The 18,797-nt window shown below is 57.0% G+C and overlaps 1 protein-coding gene across 1 annotated transcript in view; it reads right to left on the bottom strand.

Annotated features, from left to right (window-relative positions):
• Nucleotides 1–7,288: 7,288 nt before the first annotated feature.
• The window catches only part of RERE (arginine-glutamic acid dipeptide repeats), a 284,989-nt gene continuing 273,480 nt past the window's right edge, over nucleotides 7,289–18,797 (bottom strand). The window contains 11 exon segments of the mRNA XM_039841989.1: nucleotides 7,289–9,706; nucleotides 10,437–10,653; nucleotides 10,740–11,229; nucleotides 11,232–11,400; nucleotides 11,402–11,485; nucleotides 11,487–11,975; nucleotides 12,244–12,357; nucleotides 12,788–12,949; nucleotides 14,159–14,358; nucleotides 14,846–14,938; nucleotides 15,769–15,931. Of these exon segments, the coding sequence (XP_039697923.1) occupies nucleotides 8,891–9,706; nucleotides 10,437–10,653; nucleotides 10,740–11,229; nucleotides 11,232–11,400; nucleotides 11,402–11,485; nucleotides 11,487–11,975; nucleotides 12,244–12,357; nucleotides 12,788–12,949; nucleotides 14,159–14,358; nucleotides 14,846–14,938; nucleotides 15,769–15,931 (2,997 nt within the window). The 3' untranslated portion in view covers nucleotides 7,289–8,890.

Below are 18,797 nucleotides of genomic sequence, written 5' to 3'. Positions count from 1 at the left end.
TCCTGGACCACAGTCTGGGTGAGGTGACATCTGACACCCATCGCACTGGGCCATGGGTTTGGAGGGAATGGAGCTGGCTTCCTTCGATTATTCCAGAACTGCCAATGGCCAGGGTCGCTGAGCCCTGCCTGCTCTGAGCGTGTTTGCGGGTCTGCATAGGGTGTGCCAAGGCCGTCCCGGCTGCGAGCACCTCTTGGAAGACTTGGAGGAGGGAGCAGATGTCCTGGGTTGGGGACACATTCATGACACACAGACCCTCAGGGGGACTTCGCGGGAGTTACTGAGGCCATCACGCTTGGAAGTCACTCGCTGCTGCGGTGCATCACGGGGTCCTCTTCCACTCAGTGAACATTTGCTGGGTGCCTACTGTGTGCGCCCCAGCACTGGGGATGCAGCCTCTGTCCTCAAAGCCTCTTCCTACTGTCGGTACCCTGCCCGTCCACCGCCTCCTCTACCACCTGTCACCCTTGCTGTGACGCTTCCAGTTGCCCCTAGCCCAGAACACCTGTGCCACCCACCCAACCCCCTGCCTCCAAGAAACATCATATTTTTCACAAAATACTCATCACCATACTCACACCTCTCCACTGGCTCATTTTGGGGGGGTGGTGGGGGGAACCTTAATTCAGCCCTGCAGCCTGAGTCACAAGTGTTGTGGGGGGCTCGTGGCCCCAGAGAAACGGTGTCTGGGCCTTGAAGATACTGCCACCTGTTGGCCAGAACTCAAAGTGGCAGTGAGGACCAAATCTGTGTCTTGGCCTGGGATGGGACCTGGAACCTAGGAGTGACAAGCTGTGGCCAGGCTCGTTGGAGATGTCAGCCCCTAAACAGCTCGCCAGCCTCATCCGCCTCAGAAATCCTCCCTGGGATGGAAGGGCCGTCTAAGAATTGCCTTGAAATTCTGTTTTTAATCTATTTCACCACACTGGATGTCTACACGCTAGGGCGTCACCAGACACCGCAATTTTAAGGCAGACCCCCTCCCTCCCCCGTCCAAACTTCTGGGAATGGTACGAGCAGGGCTGTGACACCTGCCAGCAGGCACTGCTGGGCACGGACTGAGAGAAACTGGCAGGAAAGTAAGGCTCACGGCAGGTACCGCAGCAGCTTCCCTCGAGACAGCTGAAGGGCCTTCCAGCTGGTCATCCACACCCACGACGCACGTGGACGTCTGGACAGGGCGTGTCCAGGAGCCTTCCTCTGCGGGGCCTGTTCATTCATTCAGCAAAGATTTTCGGAGCGAGCGCCTTCTACCCACCAGAACCTGGTCCAGTCACGGGATGCTGAGGCACCCATGCAGGCAGAGCTGGGTACCTTCTGTGGCCTTGGTCCCAGACATGCCAAAAGGAAACAAGTACAGGGGACTTGGAAGCTGTCTCTGGCAAAGATAGACACTAGAGAAGCCACCTGGGGTCAGAGCAAAATGAATTTCCAGGGCCCAGACCGTGAGCTGCCAGAACTCCCTGGGGCGGCTAGGACCCAGCAAGGATGCAGGGAAGGGACACTTCAGAGCCTGATACACCCAAGGACCAAAAATGCAGGACCGAGAACCAGTGAGGGCGGGTGAGGCCCAGGAGGAAAAAAGCCCAAGATGCAACAGGCGGCTGCTCCCGGGCCACGTGCTCCATCCCTGGAGGCAAACGCAGCTCCTGTGGCCCAAGTGCCAGGAGCCTGCCCAGTGTGGACAGACACTTCCCTGGCCTGGGAGACCGTTAGCTTGACTCCAGGTGTCAAGATAACTGGTCCTGCTCTGACTCCTTTGCTGTGAGCCTGGGCTGGTGCCCAATCACACCACCCTGGTCTCCCCGTGGGGCTAGGGGCAACACTGTAAGGCCCGAGGTCAGCTAGGGGCTCCCAGCCTGGGGAGGGGAGCCCTGCACATCTCCCCAGGCATCCATGCAGCCCTTGGCACCCACAAAGTACAACTCCGGGATCTTGGCACTTGATGGCCTTGCTACTGTGTCTACGCAGGAGGTCACTGCCGACCACTCTGCTGTGCATCTTACCCTGAGGATTAGCGACCTCTATTTACCCAGATGGTGCCTAAGTGAGGCCCCTGCTCACCTGCAGTTACCATGGACATTTATCCACTTGGCACCATGCACCCAGGTTTACGGCTCAGTCCCGAGGCGCCGGGCCTCACACCAGTCCTAAGTGCCCCTTCCTCAGCCCACGCTGCATGGGGACAGGGGGACGCTGAGGCCCTGTGCCCAACCCCCAGGTCCAATTGGGGACCAAAGGGTGGAGCACCTGGGATGATGGCCTGACAGGGGGCACACTTGCTAGAGAGTGATCTTTACCTCCGCCTCACGAATGCAGAGGTCCATGAGAAAGGACAATGGTACACAGCAGGTGGTGACAATGGCTATGACCTGTGCAGCTCCTGACTATGACCTGTGCAGCTCCGACGAGGGCCTCTTCTGTAGCATCATCCTACGTACGCACTCACTTAGGTCTTGTCACTTAACCTTTTTGAAATGTGCATTTCCTAAATTCACTCCCGTTGGAAATTGGTTTTATAATCAGCATGCACCTGGGTTCCAGCTTCTCACCGTTTCCTCTGCACCCTCGGCCGCCCCAGTGTCCTTGTATCCGTGACCCAGGGTGGCAGTCCCGTGTTCCTCCCACAGCTGGTCCTCAGGCCTCACTTCGTTCCCCCTCCCCCTCAGCGAGCTAGGCAGGAATCCTGCTGTCCGAAGACAGGTGTCTCTTGGGCCACCAGGCATGCACACCCCTCGGGGCCCAGCTGCTTAAGTCCCTCATGGGGGCGAGCCTTTGCCTTCACCAGAGGCACACCCCGCCCGCACCGAGGGCAGTTTATCAATGTCAGTCTCTGCCTTGCTCCTGCTCGGTCTCCCCCAACATCTGGAAACGGTGGCACGGCCACATCCCAGATGACAAGATGACCACGTGGACTTCCAGGCAGCGTGAAGGTTCAGGAAGATGCGCTTGAAGGTCTCTGAAACCACAGCCTGGATCCATTCTGACGACCGCTGCCCCCTAGGCCACGCCCATACCCCACAGGCCACCTGCGGCACCCTGGGTGGCTAAGACCCCTCCTCCCCCCACAGAGGGCAGGATATCTCCTCGACCTGGAGGCCAACACTAGCTGAGGGTGGGGTGGGGGCACTGGTGGCCTCAGGGACAGAAAAGGGACAAGGCAGGAGTGGCCAGGAGTCGGAGGCCACTGTACTAACGGGTGGCTCAGACCTCTCCTAAGCAGAGGTGTGGTGCGCATGGCAGGGGGAGAAAGGGATCTGGGAAGAAAGGGTGCTTCCGGTCCCGCTGTCACCCCATCCCTTGCCCCTGAGCCCATTCTGCCACATGGAGAGCCTGTAGCAGGTCAACTCAAGCCGAGAGGTTGGAGCGTCCCCAAGAGCAAGCGTATTAGAGGGACCCTTCCATGACATGGACATTTCCAGAAGCTGCTCTGAAAGGTAAACAGTGTGCCGACAACAGCAGAGAACCCCAGACCCTTCCCGCTGCCCCCCACCCCCCAGGAATGAGACACACTCCACTGGTCAGCACCCAGCTGTTGTAGTGTAGCTTGGTTTTATTTATGTCCACAAATATTTCCAAAAAATTACAAAATACTCAAATGGAGAGAACACAGAAGTCACGATTTCTGGGTGTCTACTGTTTACACTGTGTTATCTCATGGCAAACTACTCATATATACATTTAGCTTCAAGATATATATAAACGTAGCAGATCAGAACGCACACTCCGCTCTGCTGCTGCAGCGAGGCGTGAAGCTCGGCCTTGACGACACTGAACAAGACACACACAAAACACGGGAAAGCAAAACCGAACTTCGAACAAAAGGAGGGACAATCCGAAAGGAAACCGAGGGGCTGGGCTCCGGAGACGCCTGAAGGTCGGGGGCCTCCTGAGCCGCAGCTGGCCAGGCGAGGGCTTCAGGTGGTGGGTTTAAGTGGAAGAAATCTCAGTGCTTCACCTTGGGATGTGGGGGAACCAAACTCTAACAGGAAAACAACCTTCAGACAATTTTCCATACAGACTTCCAAGTCCTTCGTTCCCTCTCTTCTTTGGAAAAATGGATGACGGAGAGGAGATAAAGAAGGTTCAACTGAATGGCAGGCGTTGTGCTCTACCAGGAGGAAAAGAGAAGATGGGGGGAAGGTGCAGCGCCGGGGCAGGAGTCGGGGGGCAGCGGGCTGCGCAGCGCCAGCCGCCCGGAGTCCAGCACACAGAGGCACGGGGCGCCCGGCAGGACGGGGGCGGCCCTGATGACATGTCACCGCCCCCAGAGGAGACAAATGCCCCCTGCCAATGCAGCCACGAGTGTGAGCTCGTCTCCCCTGTAAGGAGCTAAATTTAAGGCAGAAATGGAATGAAAAAAAAAAAAAAAAAAGAGAAGAAAAAAAACTACCAACATTTTCAACAGACCAAACAATCCTGTACTGTCCCAGCAGAACCCAAATCTGGTTTTAACAGCAATGGAAACAGGCCCAATGCAGGTTCGGAGCCGGCACCCGAATCTGAGCTCACAGTCACTGGCTTCTGGGTTAAAGCGCCAGCCTCTCTCCTTACCCCGATGTGGCGCGGGTCCTGGACACGCTTCATGTCCAGTGACCCACGGAAGTGACCTCTTCTCATCTGGACAATTCTTGGATATGGCTACCACGTATGGCAGAAACCCCTCCAGAGTCTGAGAGGAATAGAAAAGGCCACATCGTGGCAGCACGCTCGGTTGGCACGTGTGGCAGATGGGGCCCCCAGGGTGGCGCCCCCTCGGGGAAGCCTGTCTCCCCAAGCCACGAGTGTGGCTGCGACTCCTGTCCCCCTTCAGGATGAAGAGTGGGACCTGAGTGGCTCCCCAGCCCGATGTGGGTCACCATGCTCCTGGGGTAGACACACAGGCTACCACCCACGACCGTGCCAACTCCAGGGTCTCCCTAATCCAAAAGCAGCCTCGGGCTGTGGCAAGAGGGCCTGGCCTCACCACCAGAGACCCCGACGACAACACGCACGGAAAAGCAGATCCCTAACAGATCCCTTCGGCAAGCACATGTGCTATTTGTGGGGAACCGTTTCTTTGAATTTTCTAGAATGTTTATGTAATTGTCAGAGTATCAAGAAAGGCAGTTCATCCAGAACGACCAAATGTGTGTGCATAGAAACCTACAAGGAAACCTACAATCAGACACGAAGAAAATGTGCTTTCTACCCCGCAGAGACAGCTACGGGTGGACACTTAACTCTTGCACTCCTGGTGCAGAATGACGTAGGTTCGCCCTAACGGATGTGCGCCACTGGCAAAGCACAAGCGAGGAACAGACAGAAGTGGAAATCAAAGCAGCAAAACAAAGAAACAGTTTGTAACATCGTCCCTGCAAACCCCTGGATGCTCTGCTCGCTGCTGCGACCAAACCGAGTCCCAAGCTTTTGCCCGTTTGTAATTAGTGACGCCCATCTGTTCCCTTTAATTAAAGGGATAATTATATATAACTTTTTATTAAAAAATCAACTCTGTATTCTGTCAATAGCTGATAGGAATTCACAATTAGTGACATGGCTGGAAAAAATAGATCAGAATAGTAGTTTGTGGAAGAAAAAAAAAGGCTGTTCTAAAATTATTTACAGACGTAAAAAGCCATGCTGCAGAACCTGCTCGAATCATGAAGATTTCCTACAATGTATCAAAATAAAAGATTCTTTAAAAATTATAGCTCTTGGATTCCAAACTCATCTGCCACCTATCCGCAAACCTTGTGGGTTTTGGAGCACACGTGACTGAGTGTGTCTGCGCGCACAGTGAAGGGTGTGAACTGGATTCTAGCACCTACTGAGAAGTCGAGAAAGGAAAAGAAAACTAAAGCCGAACCCCAAGATTGCAGGGAAGTTTTCTGAATGTTCAGTCCAGTCCAGGACTTGCTAAGTTTCTGGGGGACTGTCATGCAGGGAGACCCAAACCAGTCTCAAGGAATCCTCTCTACAAACAAACACTATTATGCTGATACATTTTTAGTTGTGGGGTTTTTAAATATATAAAGAAATCTTTAGAAGATATTCTTTTTGCTTTTGTAGCTCCTATTGTATGTAAAAAGTCCTGTTTCTCCCCCCAAGAATTGGGGATTCCACAGCCAGCATTAACAAATAAATAACTTATAACTGCTTGTCACCTTCTTTCTTCAGTCGACTGGAAAGAAAAATAAAAAATATTCAGCCATCAGCCCTGGGCAGGAAATGGGCATGCAGTTTAGGGTCTGAATGCCCCAAGCGGCCTCCCACACAGCTGGCCCTGTCCTCCCCTCCATCCCACCAGGACCCCAGCTCCCTGGGGTCCCCTCTAGGGCCACAGGACGGGGCCCAATGGAGCCAAGGGAGAAGCCTGGTACTTGCTGACGAGGGAGGAGCACGTGGGCACAGCCAGGAAGGGCAGCCATTAGGCTGGGGCAGGTGGGAACCTGCGCCCGGCCAACTCGCCCGCCCACCCCTGCCCACCTCACCTGTAATAATCTTCCTGACTTGGTAGGTGGCCACCATGCATGTGGGGGTGTCCATGTAGCCACTGCTGCTCCATGGCCAGTCTCTGCAGCTCAGCCGACTGGGCATGCATAGCTTGCAGCTGGTGGGCTGCTGACATGGGGGGCGGGATGGCCCCAGGCAGGTCTCGGGGGTAGGGTGTGCCTGCCAAACACAAACGTCTCCTCTACAGAAAAGCCAGGGGAGCAGCCAGGCCAAGGTCTGCCAAGGTCAGGAGAGAGCCTCGTGGGAAAGGGGCAGGAGGCTGCTTACCCAGGAGGGACCTTCACAGCAGAGCTCCCAGGGCAGAGACAGCCCCACGTCTTATCCCTCCTTCCCCTGCCGGGGGCCCCCGCCTCTGCCTCCAGCTTCAGGCCTCGGCCTAGTTCCTCTGAAGCCCTCAATTTGAATCAGGAGCCTGTTACTCCTTCATCACCCACCGCTCCTGTCCAGGTTCTTGTTACACATTTATACTCCCACCCCCAGCTCTATGGACAGGGGCTTGTAACTGTACTTTACTCCCACGGGGATTCCTGACACACAGGAGGTATTTGTTGAAGACATGAATGAGTGAACAGGACATGAGACCAGACCACTAACCCAGCGCTCACACCGGACCCCTCCTGCCCCAGGTGTGCTTTCTTACCGAAAACGGGATGACGAAGCATCTCGTGCTCGTGGGGGGGCTGTCCCAGCAGAGGGTTGGGCAGAGTGCCGGGGGGATAAGGGAAGCGAGCCAGATGAGGGCCAGCAGTCAGTGGGTCAACCAGCGGGTGAACTGGGCCTGCTGAGCCTGAAGACAGGGGCAGAAGTCGAGATAGAGGTGGGCTCTGGGGCTCTCATACCGTTTGCCCTTCTTGGCTGAGACTACTGGTGACTTCCTCCTCACCACAGCAGGCTCCTGGTCACCAGGGCCACCAATAATCCTGATCTAAAGTCACTACACTCCACCCCATTTCCACACACACTTGTAGTGGAGAAATGAAGAGTGTGACTTATTCCCTCCACCCACCCCCTGGGCGACACTGCAGCAGCCTCCCCCACCTCATCCTTTTGAGGCTCTTGGATCCGCAGAGCTCACCTGGCCCGCTGCGCCACAGGGCGCCCACAGCCACTCCATCCTGCCCCGGCCAGCGTTCCTGGTCTGGGCCGGCAGCTAGACAAGCGCCCCTCCCAAGGCTGCCTCCCTGGCCCTTCGCTGGCATAGCCCAGAGGCCAGCAGGGGCTGGACGGCTCAGCACTGCTCTGAAGGCGGCAGGCGCCCCCACTCTCCACCCCCCACCCTTCGGCAGGTCACCTGCCGGGGTCCTCTGAGTCAGCACTCTCGCCTCAGGCCCTTTGCACTGCTCCCCCTTCGTCCGCCGGGAGAGGCTCTCTACCCAGGCTCCCATCGACTCGCCTTTCACCTACTTCAAGCCTTTGCTCAGAAGTCGCCTTCCTGGCCTTCCCTCTTTCTAACCAAAGCATCTCCCCAGCTCCTCACTTAGCTCTCCAGAACACCGATTGCTTTTCGCAACCCTCATCACGTTTACAGCCTGCCTGCCTCCCAGATTCAGAAGGGAGAAGTAGATGGGGTGTCACAGCACCTACAACTGCACCTGGCATTTCGCAAGTGCTCAGTAAACATTTGTCAAATGAACGTTCTAGAAAGGAATGAGCAAATGACTGTCCTCTTACGGCACTAAGGCACATCTACCAGTTACACTGGGGCTTAAAAGGCCTGCACTGGGTGGTATGAGATTTCTAGGAGTCAAGACCATGGAGTAAATGTGACAGCTCCTTGGTTTCCTTGGGACCATCTGCCTGGAGATTCCAGGCCTCCCGTGTCAGGGCTGGGGACATGGAAGCCGGGTGCCGCCTTCTCTCCCTCCGGCCCCAGGGCGCAGGGCCAGAACCCCTGACTCTACTGGCCTGGTCTGTGGAGCTTCGGAGGGAGCAGGGCCCTGGCCATGCCGGCTCTGCCTCAGGCCGGCCTGCACCTACAGCTGGCCCGTCAGCAGGCCTCCAGGAAGGGGCTCTTGCCGGAGCGAGCAGGACTCGGCAGCCCTGGCCAGGCGAGCCAGAAGCCCAAGCCCATCCCCCAAGAGGGCAGAAAGACTGGTCCTTTAAGTTCTTGCTTGATGACAACCTCCAGTCTCCCTGGGTGTCCTGGGTGCCTCCACCGGGCCCCTCAGGCCCTGCCCCCTGCCCTATAGCCTGCACAGGGAGCACAGGCGGCTTCGCTTCCTCCCTGGGCCACTCCATGCACGGGACCAAGAACCGAAGCTTTAGCCAAGGGCGGAAAGCAGAAGACCCCAGAGTGACACAACTTTCTGGGAACTGCAGCTCTGGAGAGCTGAGGGGCTGAGCAGACAAAGGCTGTCTGAGAGCAAAGTGACACGACTCCTCAGTGGATGCCAAGTCATCTGAGACCTGCCAGGCATCGGGACCCGTCTGGAGCAGGAAAATCTCCAGCTCTAGCCCTCAAGGGCCCCTGGAGCCAGCCTGGGCACCCACCTTGGTGGAGAGGGTCCTGCTGGTGCAGGTGGAGGTGTGAGTGGATGTGGGAGTGCTGATGGTGGTGTGGGGTCACGTTGAACATCTGCAGCCGGGCCAGAGGGTCGCTGGTCAGCGACGCCATGCGCTCGGCGTGGATCCGCTCAGCCGCCAGTCTGTCGGGGTAGCCCATCTCAGGCCGCAGCTGGGGGCCCGCCAGGGCGAGTCTCTCCCGCTCCAAGGGGTTCAGGCCCGGGTGGAAAGAGGCGAAAGGGTGGGGCCCCGCAGCGGGGGGGATGGTGAGGGCGCTGTGCCGGGCGAAGTGCTCCATGGGGTTGGTGGCGGGGTGCAGGGGGTCCAGCTCCGGGGGCTTCACCTCGAAGCCCGGCTTCATCCTCTCCCGCAGCTCGCGCTCGCGGATCTCGCGCTCGCGGATCTCGCGCTCCCGGAGCTCCCGCTCGCGGATGGCGGGGTCCACGTTGTAGAGGCCGGGCATGTGGTAGGCCAGCAGGGGGTCGGCAGGGTTGAGGGGCATGTAGAAGGGGTGGTTGCGGTTGGTGGGCGACATGACGTGGGGCCGCGCATACTCGCTCAGAGTCCGGAGGGCGGGCGTGTCGGGCCCGATGTACGGGGGCACCGCGGCGATGGTGGTCGGCGGTGGCTCGAAGGATGGCCGCATGTGGCCGGGACCGCCAAGCTGGGGGTCGCTGAGGCGCCCTTCGTGGGCTGAGCTGGACGCTTTCTGCTGAGGGAAAGGAAGGTATGAGGGGGGTGCCAGCGTCCCAGAAGTCTGAGCTGGTGTGCAATCTGCAGCGGTGAGCTCTGCCCTGCTGTCACCCTGCCCAACTAGGTCCCTCCGCCAACACCAAGGCCAGTCCCCCAGCCGTGGCCTGGAAACATGGTCTAGACCCTGCCGTGCCAGAGTCCCCTATGCGCCCTAGATGGGTTCGTGTGACAAAGACACTGCACGGGGAGTACGTGTAGAAAGTGACCCCTACTGCAGAGGCAGACACTTGGGTGACCCAACGACGAGTGCCACAAGGCAAAGCCACCCGAGGGGTCCGATGCACCTGATTAATGCCCCTAGCCCCTAGCTCTCCTCCCTTTTAGATTTTTAGTTCCTTCCAACTAAGTGAGAGACAGAAGTCCCCAGGCCTGCTGTGAACCAGCCTAGACCCGCTGGGGTTAAAGGAGGGGTCGCCTGGCCAGCACTGGGGACGGGGGAGGCGCAGGGCTGGCTCTGGCAGGCGCCAGGGCTGCACAGCAGCTCAGGGACAAGCAGCTCGCTCAGAAAAGCCTGGGGCTGGAGTTCAAACCACACCTGGTTCTCCAGCTGCTGTGAAAGCGAGCCCGACGTTACGCAGAGCAGGGCGGCCCAGTGTCCCCGCTGGCATGGCCATCCTCCCTCCCCGCCCCCCGCCCGTGACTGGGCTGTGAGGGGACCGTGACTGGGCCGCGGGCGGGGCACTCACAGCCGCGCGCTCTGCCTCGCGCTCACGCTCCTTCTCCTTCTCCTTCTCCTTCTCTCTCTCCCGCTCCCGCTCCTCGCGCGCCTTCTGCTCGGCCTCCCGTTTGGCCTTCTCAACGGCCTCCTCTCTCTTCTTGGCCAGTTTGGACCCCGCCAGAGGCATGAAGTACAGGTCTGCCCGCGCACACGAGTTATAACCCCGGTCCAGGTGTTTGTAGAACCTAAAAAACACCACATCCCTTGCCGGGGCCCCTGCTGAGGCCGAGGCTTGCCCTGAACCCCGCCCGGATCCCGTGACCAATAATACCTGGCCGACTGGCTGGCATGGCTGGGGGTGTCCACCACCGTGGGCTCAGGGGACGGGCTTCTCGGCGGGGGAGGGGGACTCTCGGGCTCCTCGGCATCGTCCAGAGCCTCCTCCTTGATCTGGACAGCGGGGAGCGGGCAGGCCACCCCACCAGGCGTGCTGCCCCCCGAGGAGACGGCGGCAGGGCAGGGTGGCTGGGCTGACGGGCCAGGTCCCGCAGGCGGGGTGGAGGTGGAGAGGGCAGGTTGAGGGGTGATAGGGGGGAGACCCCCAGGACAAAGGGGATGCTGGGTGAACGGGGCTGAGGGGGGCACCTGGTGGAGGCCTGCCAGTGGGGTAGCAGCAACGGGGCAGGCCTGGTCAACAGGGGGCTGGGCAGGGGAGGAGGGCAGGGCTGGCTCTGGAGGCGCACGACGGTGGGGCGGGGTGTAACGAGGCGCAGGCGTGACGGAGTCCAGAGGCCTGCGTCGAGGGGCGGGATAATACGTCACGGAGATGTATTATAACCACGAGGCGCGTGGGGTTCAGGGTCTGGGCCGGCAATGGGGACGGGGATGGCGGGCGGATAGCCCGATACGTGGCACGGCTGGCGAAGCGCTGGCAGGTGATATCGTCTCGGCAATGCCGGGGTCAGCAACGATCCCGAGAAGCCAAATCGCAGTAGAGGCGTGAGGGCGACGTCGTCCGAGGTCTGTAGATGAGCAATCGAGGGGCGGCGGTTATAAAATCCCGGCCGGCAATGTGTAACGGTCCCGGTCGTGCGCAGCGGTACCGGGCACGAGGCTGGACGCGGATAACCGGTCAGGGTCCAGCCCAGATACCGCAGCCGGGGCGTGGGGATACAGCCCGCCAGGCGCGAGGCCATGCTCATTGGCATGGCTGATGATCGACATTCACCGGAGCCCGGCTTAAAATGATACCCTGTATCCCGGTGGATGAACCAGTGACAGAGGGCGTGGGCCCTGGTGTGGGAAGCTGGGGGGCTCCTGGTGGGGCCGAGGGAGCTGGAGCAGCCCCGCCGGGAGCCTGCAAGGCTGGGGGCTGGGCCTGCAGCATCTGCTGCTGGGCGGAGGAGTCCGAGTCACTCTCGTTGTCCTGAGGGCTGGGGATGCTGGGGGATGTACTGCGATTGTCCTGGTCGATGTCTTTGGGGTCACTGCTGCCCTCATCGTTGACACTGCGGCTGTCAGAACTCTCTCCCTCGCCTTCGGACGGCGAGTTGGGCCGGCTGATCTCCTGGGGCCAGAGAAAGGAGGGCGGGAGCTGGAGTGGAGCAGACTTTTTCCTGCCCTGCGTGGCCAGCACCCGGCACGTGCAGACGGGGCAGCAGGCGTGGCCCTGAGGCCCAGAGGTCCTACCTTGACCACGCCAGTCTGGCAGCCACTCTCGCCCCCTGCCTGGGAGAGAGGGCACTGCCACCACCCCGGGGAAAAATCTGCTGGGGGGACTTCTCAAGGGGCATCAGCTGTCAGCTGTAGTTCGCAAGGCTCAGCTGCAAACTCACCTGGGTCTTCGTCTTCTTGGAGCTGGTCCTGTCAGCCTCCTCTGTGTCGGAGGCCACCTTCTCCCGCTGGCGCTTGGTGCTCTTCAGAGGGGATGAGGCTTCCTCCTTCACCTTCTGCAGTGGGAAAGGGCACGGGGAGGATCAGGCCAAGGGAGGGTGTCCCATCAGCCTCAGGGAGGTCACAATGACCGGGGGCTGACACCTTGCTCCCACATTCTGAGCTCCATCTCCAGAAGCAAGAAAGTTTTGGAAGGGGCCAGTCAAGGCCAGGAAAGAAGTATCTGAGATGGGAGTAACTTGGCTTTGGAAGGAGAGACCTGCCTCTGGGGCCTCAGGAGTCCCCAAAGGTGAGTGCGAGGAGCTAAGATGAAGCCCGTTCTTCAGGCCCTAGTCAGCAGCCCGGCCCGGGCAGTGCTGAGCCCAGGAAGGCTCCACAAATGACCTGCAGCCCCATGTCTGAGCCCCATGACACCAACTCCAGCCACCCGGGTTTAAAGGGAGGGTGGGGCTGAGCAGCCCCAGCACCCACTCCCCATTGCCTCACCTTGGCCGACTTCTTCACTGTCTCTGCTTTACTGTCGTTGCTGGAGGTGCTGGCAGCGCTGGGCGAGTTGCGGCCGCTGGAGCGGATGTCTTCGTTGATGGGCGAGGTGCGACCATCAGGGCTGGCTGGCTGCTTCTTTCGACCACTGCGCAGTGTAGACATCTGCCCACCCAAACCGGAGGCTGGTGAGACTGGACCCCAGTTCCCACATGGGCCACCTGAGCCCAGCACACACGCAGGAGCATCAAGAGCAGATGCTGCCACCAACCTTGCAGCAAATCCCAGCCCTTGGCAAATATTAGGTACCCCTGGGTGTCCCTCACTGCATGAGTCAACGTGGAGCAAAAGGAGGGAGTGAATGGGTAGGTTCGCACAGAACAGAGCAATCCTCAGCTTAAACCCAAAGCACTCACGTCCAAGGACTACCTGGATGACGTGTGCTGGAAACGAGCGAGGCTTTCTGAGGGGCAGGAGTCAGTGAGGGTGGCCTACTCTGCTCTCAGTCTCCGGAATGACACGTACACACAAAGCCAGCTTTAAGTCACCTCACGCCTTCTGTTTATTCCATGTAACTGCCCACTCTCCCAACCCAACTGAGATAAAACAAACACTTGATTTCGTGTGACAGGATGGGGAGTGACCCAAAGACACGAGCTGTCAAATAACGTAGCTCCTAAAACTGCCTCAGCATGCTTCTGCAAAGCCAGAGGGGCTCGGAAGAGAGGAGGGTACAATGATTCACGCCCGTCCATTTGCACCTGAGCCAGGAGCAGCGGCAGGGCAGTCAGGATGCTAGGGTCAGAGGAAGGTGGATGGGGCCACCCAGCTGCTTAAAAGGGCCACTGGAGAGGCTGGTGCCACAGGGAAGACCCTGGCGATATCCTGATCTGAGAAAACCCTCGTTCCCAAAGGTCCCCACCAAGCTTCCAAGGCAGGAAACAGTCTCTAAGGAAGGAAGAGGCTATGAAGTGAGTGAAAAATGTACCTGAAAGTTTCCAGGATGGGATCAAATGTTAAAAAAAAAAAGCCTGCAAGTTTTGCAGAGCAGAGAGATGCCACGCTAGAGGTGACAGCCCAGAGGCCAGAGGAAAGAAGGTCTAAGGGACGTGGGGACCTGCACTGAGGCAGAAACTGAGACGAGCGCACCCCACCAACTCCCCAAGGGAGAGGGTGGGAGAGAACAGGGCATCCCAGCCCCAAAGGCAAAGCCACCTAACACCTCTGGGAGAACCATCTCACCTCCAGGTCTGCCCCTCCTAAACCGGATCCCCTTCTCACCCTCCTCTGGCGGGCACAGCCTCCGACTCCCTGGTAAGCCGGAGCTGTGGTCAGGGTGCCTGGGCCTCGGCTGGCCCGGCAGTGGGGACTCACCGAGCCTCGGCTCCGCCGCGTCCTCATGCTATGTTTCCCACTGAGCCCATCCTCTTCCTCTTTGACAGGTTTGAACATGAATGGTGGGGGGTCCACAGGCTTCTCGATGGGGGGGAGCTCCCCGTACTTCTTGAAGTGGATGCGGCAGTCTGTGCAGAGCAGGATGTTCTCTCGGGCCCCGTGGTGCCAGTCCTTGGAGGCTGTGTGAGGGAAGAGGGGCAGGGGTGGCGACTTCAAACACCAGTGTCCTTGGAGACCTCTGAGCAGGTGAACCCTTTTGGGGGCTCAGCCAACCCCACAGCCCTGGACGCAGACAGACGGCTGACACTCAGCGCAGGTGCCGGTGCCACCCCGCTCCGTCCCAGGGACTGCTGACCGCCCCGCCTGATCTCGTGCGACCCGGGAGGCGCTGGCAGCAGGCTCTCAGGGGACAGGCACCCCACCTCAATCGCAAGCAAGTCTGTCCTGCCCACTGATCAGCACTCTACTGGCTGCTGACCAGGGGAGTGAAGCAAAATAAGATTTTTAACTTGAGTCTTGAGTAACTCTGAAGCATAGCACAAATGTCAAATCAATTATGGCCCTGGCAGGCCTCCAATTCGATGCATGAAATGTTCACAGCCTGGAAGTGCCTGAGCCTGGCCTGCTCCAGTGAACGCTCCCCACCCCCGCCCAAGCCCCACTTACTGGTGGTGAAGCAGTGGCGGCAGGCGTACCCCTTCAGTTCCTGCTCGCTGTCCTCACTGTCAAAGTCATCCTCGCTGGCTGAACTCAGGTCCACTGGGCATGGTGGGCACACAATGGAGGTGGGAGAGACCATGATACTCAGCAAAGACTGGGACCACTTGTACCCTCTGGCCTGCCCCAGGCTCTGAGCCACCAGTGAGAGTGGCCCAGAAGGCCGAGGTGGGACAGCGAATTCCTCAAGATGTCCGACTGCGTGTGAAAGGCGGTGTGCAGAGGCCTGCCCTGTTAGGCATCTGGAGCTCGTGTCATGCCTGGATCTGGGGCGGAAGGCACTGACACCCATAACTGGTGGGTGTGAACTAGGGGAAGAGGACCCTTGACACCCTCCTGACACATCCGGGCATGCTGAGGAACTGCCAGCCCTGGATCACTAGATTACTTATGTACATATGCCACAGAAGTGACCCCCTGGGCCAGGACAGAACCCGAAGGCACTCCTGCTGCATGCTAGTTTTTAGGGGTTAACGAGGTGTGGGCTTCATTGTCATGTCGCACGTCACACCAGGACCAAGAAGAGAATCCTGGTAAAGCAGGAGGAAAAAGGAGACGCAATACAAGTGCGAGGAAAACGCAATCAGCACACCATCTACCGAGTGGGAAACCTCCTGAAGTTCCAAAACACACTTAAGGCCAAGGCTTACCTTTCTGTAAAAAAATAAAATGATGTTGAGTTTCTTATAAGAATTTAAATGTATGAATAATTTATGAAACCCTCCCTACCAAATCCCCCAAGTCACAGGCTTTGTGAGCGTGTGCACGCGTTCTCTGGGTCATCAGCTCCAGGCTGTACTGTGACCAGCCTGTGAGTGCAGACCCAGAACTGGGACACGATGCGTGGCTGCAGTGAAAAGTCACCCACTTACAGAATTCACTGGACGGGGGTCGGGAAGGCGTGCTGACGGGCGTGGACGCAGTGCGGGTCTTGATCCTTCTGAACACGGCCTGCCTGCGGTGCCTGCGGTGGGCCCGGGAGCTGGCGGCTTCAGGGGTTTTCTTCCAGTAGTAATAGAAGGTGATCAGCTCCCCCTGCAAGAAAGAAGGGCTGGCTGTGAGGGAAGTGTCTACAGGGGTTTGGCTTTTCCACGCCACACGCCCTTCTGTCGGGTGCAGAAGCTGTGCCGGAGACCAGGACCGAGAACAGTCTGCTCCTGGAGTCGTGAGGGGCCTGCCGCCTCAGCCCAGCGGGCACGACCTCTAGGCAGCAAGAACATACATTCATTCAACAGCTATTTGCTGGGTGCCTACTGTGTTAGCACTAGAGGTACATTAATAAACAGTGGACAGAAAGGAAAATCCTCACCCTCTGGGTGGGTGGGTGGGTGGGTGGGGGTGTGTGCGCGCGCGCGCATGCACAAAGGATGTGTTCCTCACAGCATTCCACCAAAATCACATGAATGTGATAAGGAAATGCCTGGACAGATAGACGACTCCAGAAACAACCGAGGTTCTGGGGAACTGGGTCCAGGTAGGAGGTCAGGAAGGACAGAAACCCAAACCCAGGACAGTTGCTCTGTAGCCTCCACCGCAAGCTGAGTGCCCACAGCAGGACAAGCTGGGACAAAGTCTTAAAGGCAGTATGTGGGGATTGACAAAGAAAGACTAAGAGGGGTTAAATGGATGGAATGCGACATGTCACAAGGTCAGTCTTTAAGGCAAAAGGAGCTACTCTTTTCATGGCCCAGCAGTGAGGCAAGACAGCTTTTTAAAAAATACAGCAAGAGGACATGAGCCCAAATACAACTTTAAGAAAAAGGGACTTTTGTACCCCCACCCTCAGGGACAGCAGGCACACCATACACACGAATGGGCAAGTGGCATTTTAGCTAACCCTGGTTGACAGAAGACTTATTTCTTAAAACAAACATCTTGAGATAAAGTATCTTTTTTTAAAACAAACAAACAAACGAACGAAAAAACCACTTAAGGCAGTGAGAGAGCCTAGATCACAGTGATCCTAATTAAATAAATAATGTAGAAAGTCAGTTAACTTGGCAGACGAGACGACTGTACCCTGGGAAGTCACCGTTGGGGACCCCAGGGTGGGAGCTACGTGGCCAGTGCAGCACTCTTCCTCACAGAGGGTTCACTGTCTAGGGAATGGTAGAGCCAAGAAAGAGAGAAATTTGGTTCTCCAGTGACCTAAGATCTGGCTGGAAATATCAGTGTTGGCAGACTGAAATAGACAAATAAGTGCAGATACCACACGACAAACTGTAGCAACTGATAGAGTACCACCAATCGAATGAGGTTTTATTAAAAACACCCCAGAAGCCATGGCCTTGAGGCACGATGACAGGTCAGTTGGTAAAGCGGGCAGATTTTCGGTGGGAAAATGGCTTCTCCAAGGCACGTAAGGCACATTGCTGAGTACTCACTACTCAGAGTTGCTTCTTGTGCCTTTTCTAAGGAGGAGGACCTCAGCTGTCATCAGATCCTTAAAGGAGGGCTGGGATTCGAGAGGAACCTGCCTGGCTTCCATACGTATACGACATGTACCTCGTGGAGCTGTGGGTATGTTTCAGACTTTCCAAGCACCACTTAACAAAATGCTAGTTACTGCCAATATTTAACGGATGAAGCGCGCACGACCCCAGGCCGAGGAGGCCAGGAGCCAGCCACCGAGGCCAAGCAGGTGCACATGCCCACTCCGGCCCCTCTTCAGCTCCCAGAGATGGTAACTGAACAATAGGGAAATGTAGGGCTGCCCTTGAATTTCTGACTTGTTTGTCTACAAGGTTATTCTACAAACACAGACTACAATTTTCCTTGGGGTCACCAGAGCATCCTGAGCCCCTAAGGCCAAGATCCAAATCCGAGAATCTCCTGGCTCCTGTCTCTTTACTTTCAACCTCCCTGACTTGGAATGTCATTTATCTACACTTGGGTGGCTGGAGGGAACAAACTCATAAACCCACTAGGGGTTAAGAGACATGTGATGGCATGAAACTGATCTGGCTCCAGCTTTCCTATGAGAAAACACAAAACAGAAGCTAAGGCAGGTCACTGCCACCGCTCAAATACTTCGTCAGAGTGGTGTGCTTCATCGGTTCAAAAGGGCAACTGGTGAAGTACATCAGAGCCTAGTAGTCCCAAAGCTGGAAAGAACGAGAAAACCCAAAGTGGTTCCTTCCACCTCCTCCTTTCGCGAAGTCGTTCTAGGGCCTGGAATGTGAAGCTACAGCAGATGAAACAAAACAGAAACGAGGGAGAAAATCAGATGGGGAGAAGGTGCTTTCAGGGTCTCTATCGACCCTCAGTCTCACTTAAAGGATATTAAAAAGCTGCCACTCTGACCTGCCTACAGAGCCCTGGTCTCTAACGTGGCATTGCCTCACCCTGTTACCAGGCATTATTTCTATTTCTTAAATACAAATGTTCTGAAAGAGTTTCACGTGGTATTAAAAGACGGCACAACTTGCAGATCAAAGCAGGGGACAAGAGGGTTCGGGGAGGCTGTGAGACAGGCCCAATGGCAGACCTCAGACAGGACAGGCTCAGGAAAAGGCCAGGTTCACAAGGCTCTACCTTTACGCCCACGGCATGTCCTCCTCTAGTGTGTGAGAAAATCATGGGGAGAAGCCTAGCGCTGAAATCAACACCGCCCTTCTGCCACCATTCAAGTATCAGCTTTTAAACAAAAATAAGGATCAGGAGAGATTCCGTCATCTGAGTGCCAAGGACCAAAATGACCAAGCTAGGAAAACCCTCCTCTGTAAGTCTAAAATTAGATGAGGAAATGAAAGAATCTGAATTTCAAAATTCAAGAAGACGGAGGAGTGACTAGAACTCATACTCTGGAAATGTAAAATGGTCAAACCACTCTAAAGCTGTATGGCGGTTCTTACAAAGCTAAATAAACATTTGCCATATGACCCAGCAATTATTCCACTCC

The sequence above is a fragment of the Pteropus medius genome, unplaced genomic scaffold (assembly GCF_902729225.1).
Source record: "Pteropus medius unplaced genomic scaffold, Ma_sr-lr_union100, whole genome shotgun sequence".
Classification (NCBI taxonomy): Eukaryota; Metazoa; Chordata; class Mammalia; order Chiroptera; family Pteropodidae; genus Pteropus; species Pteropus medius.
This window is presented reverse-complemented; position numbering and strand designations above follow the sequence as displayed.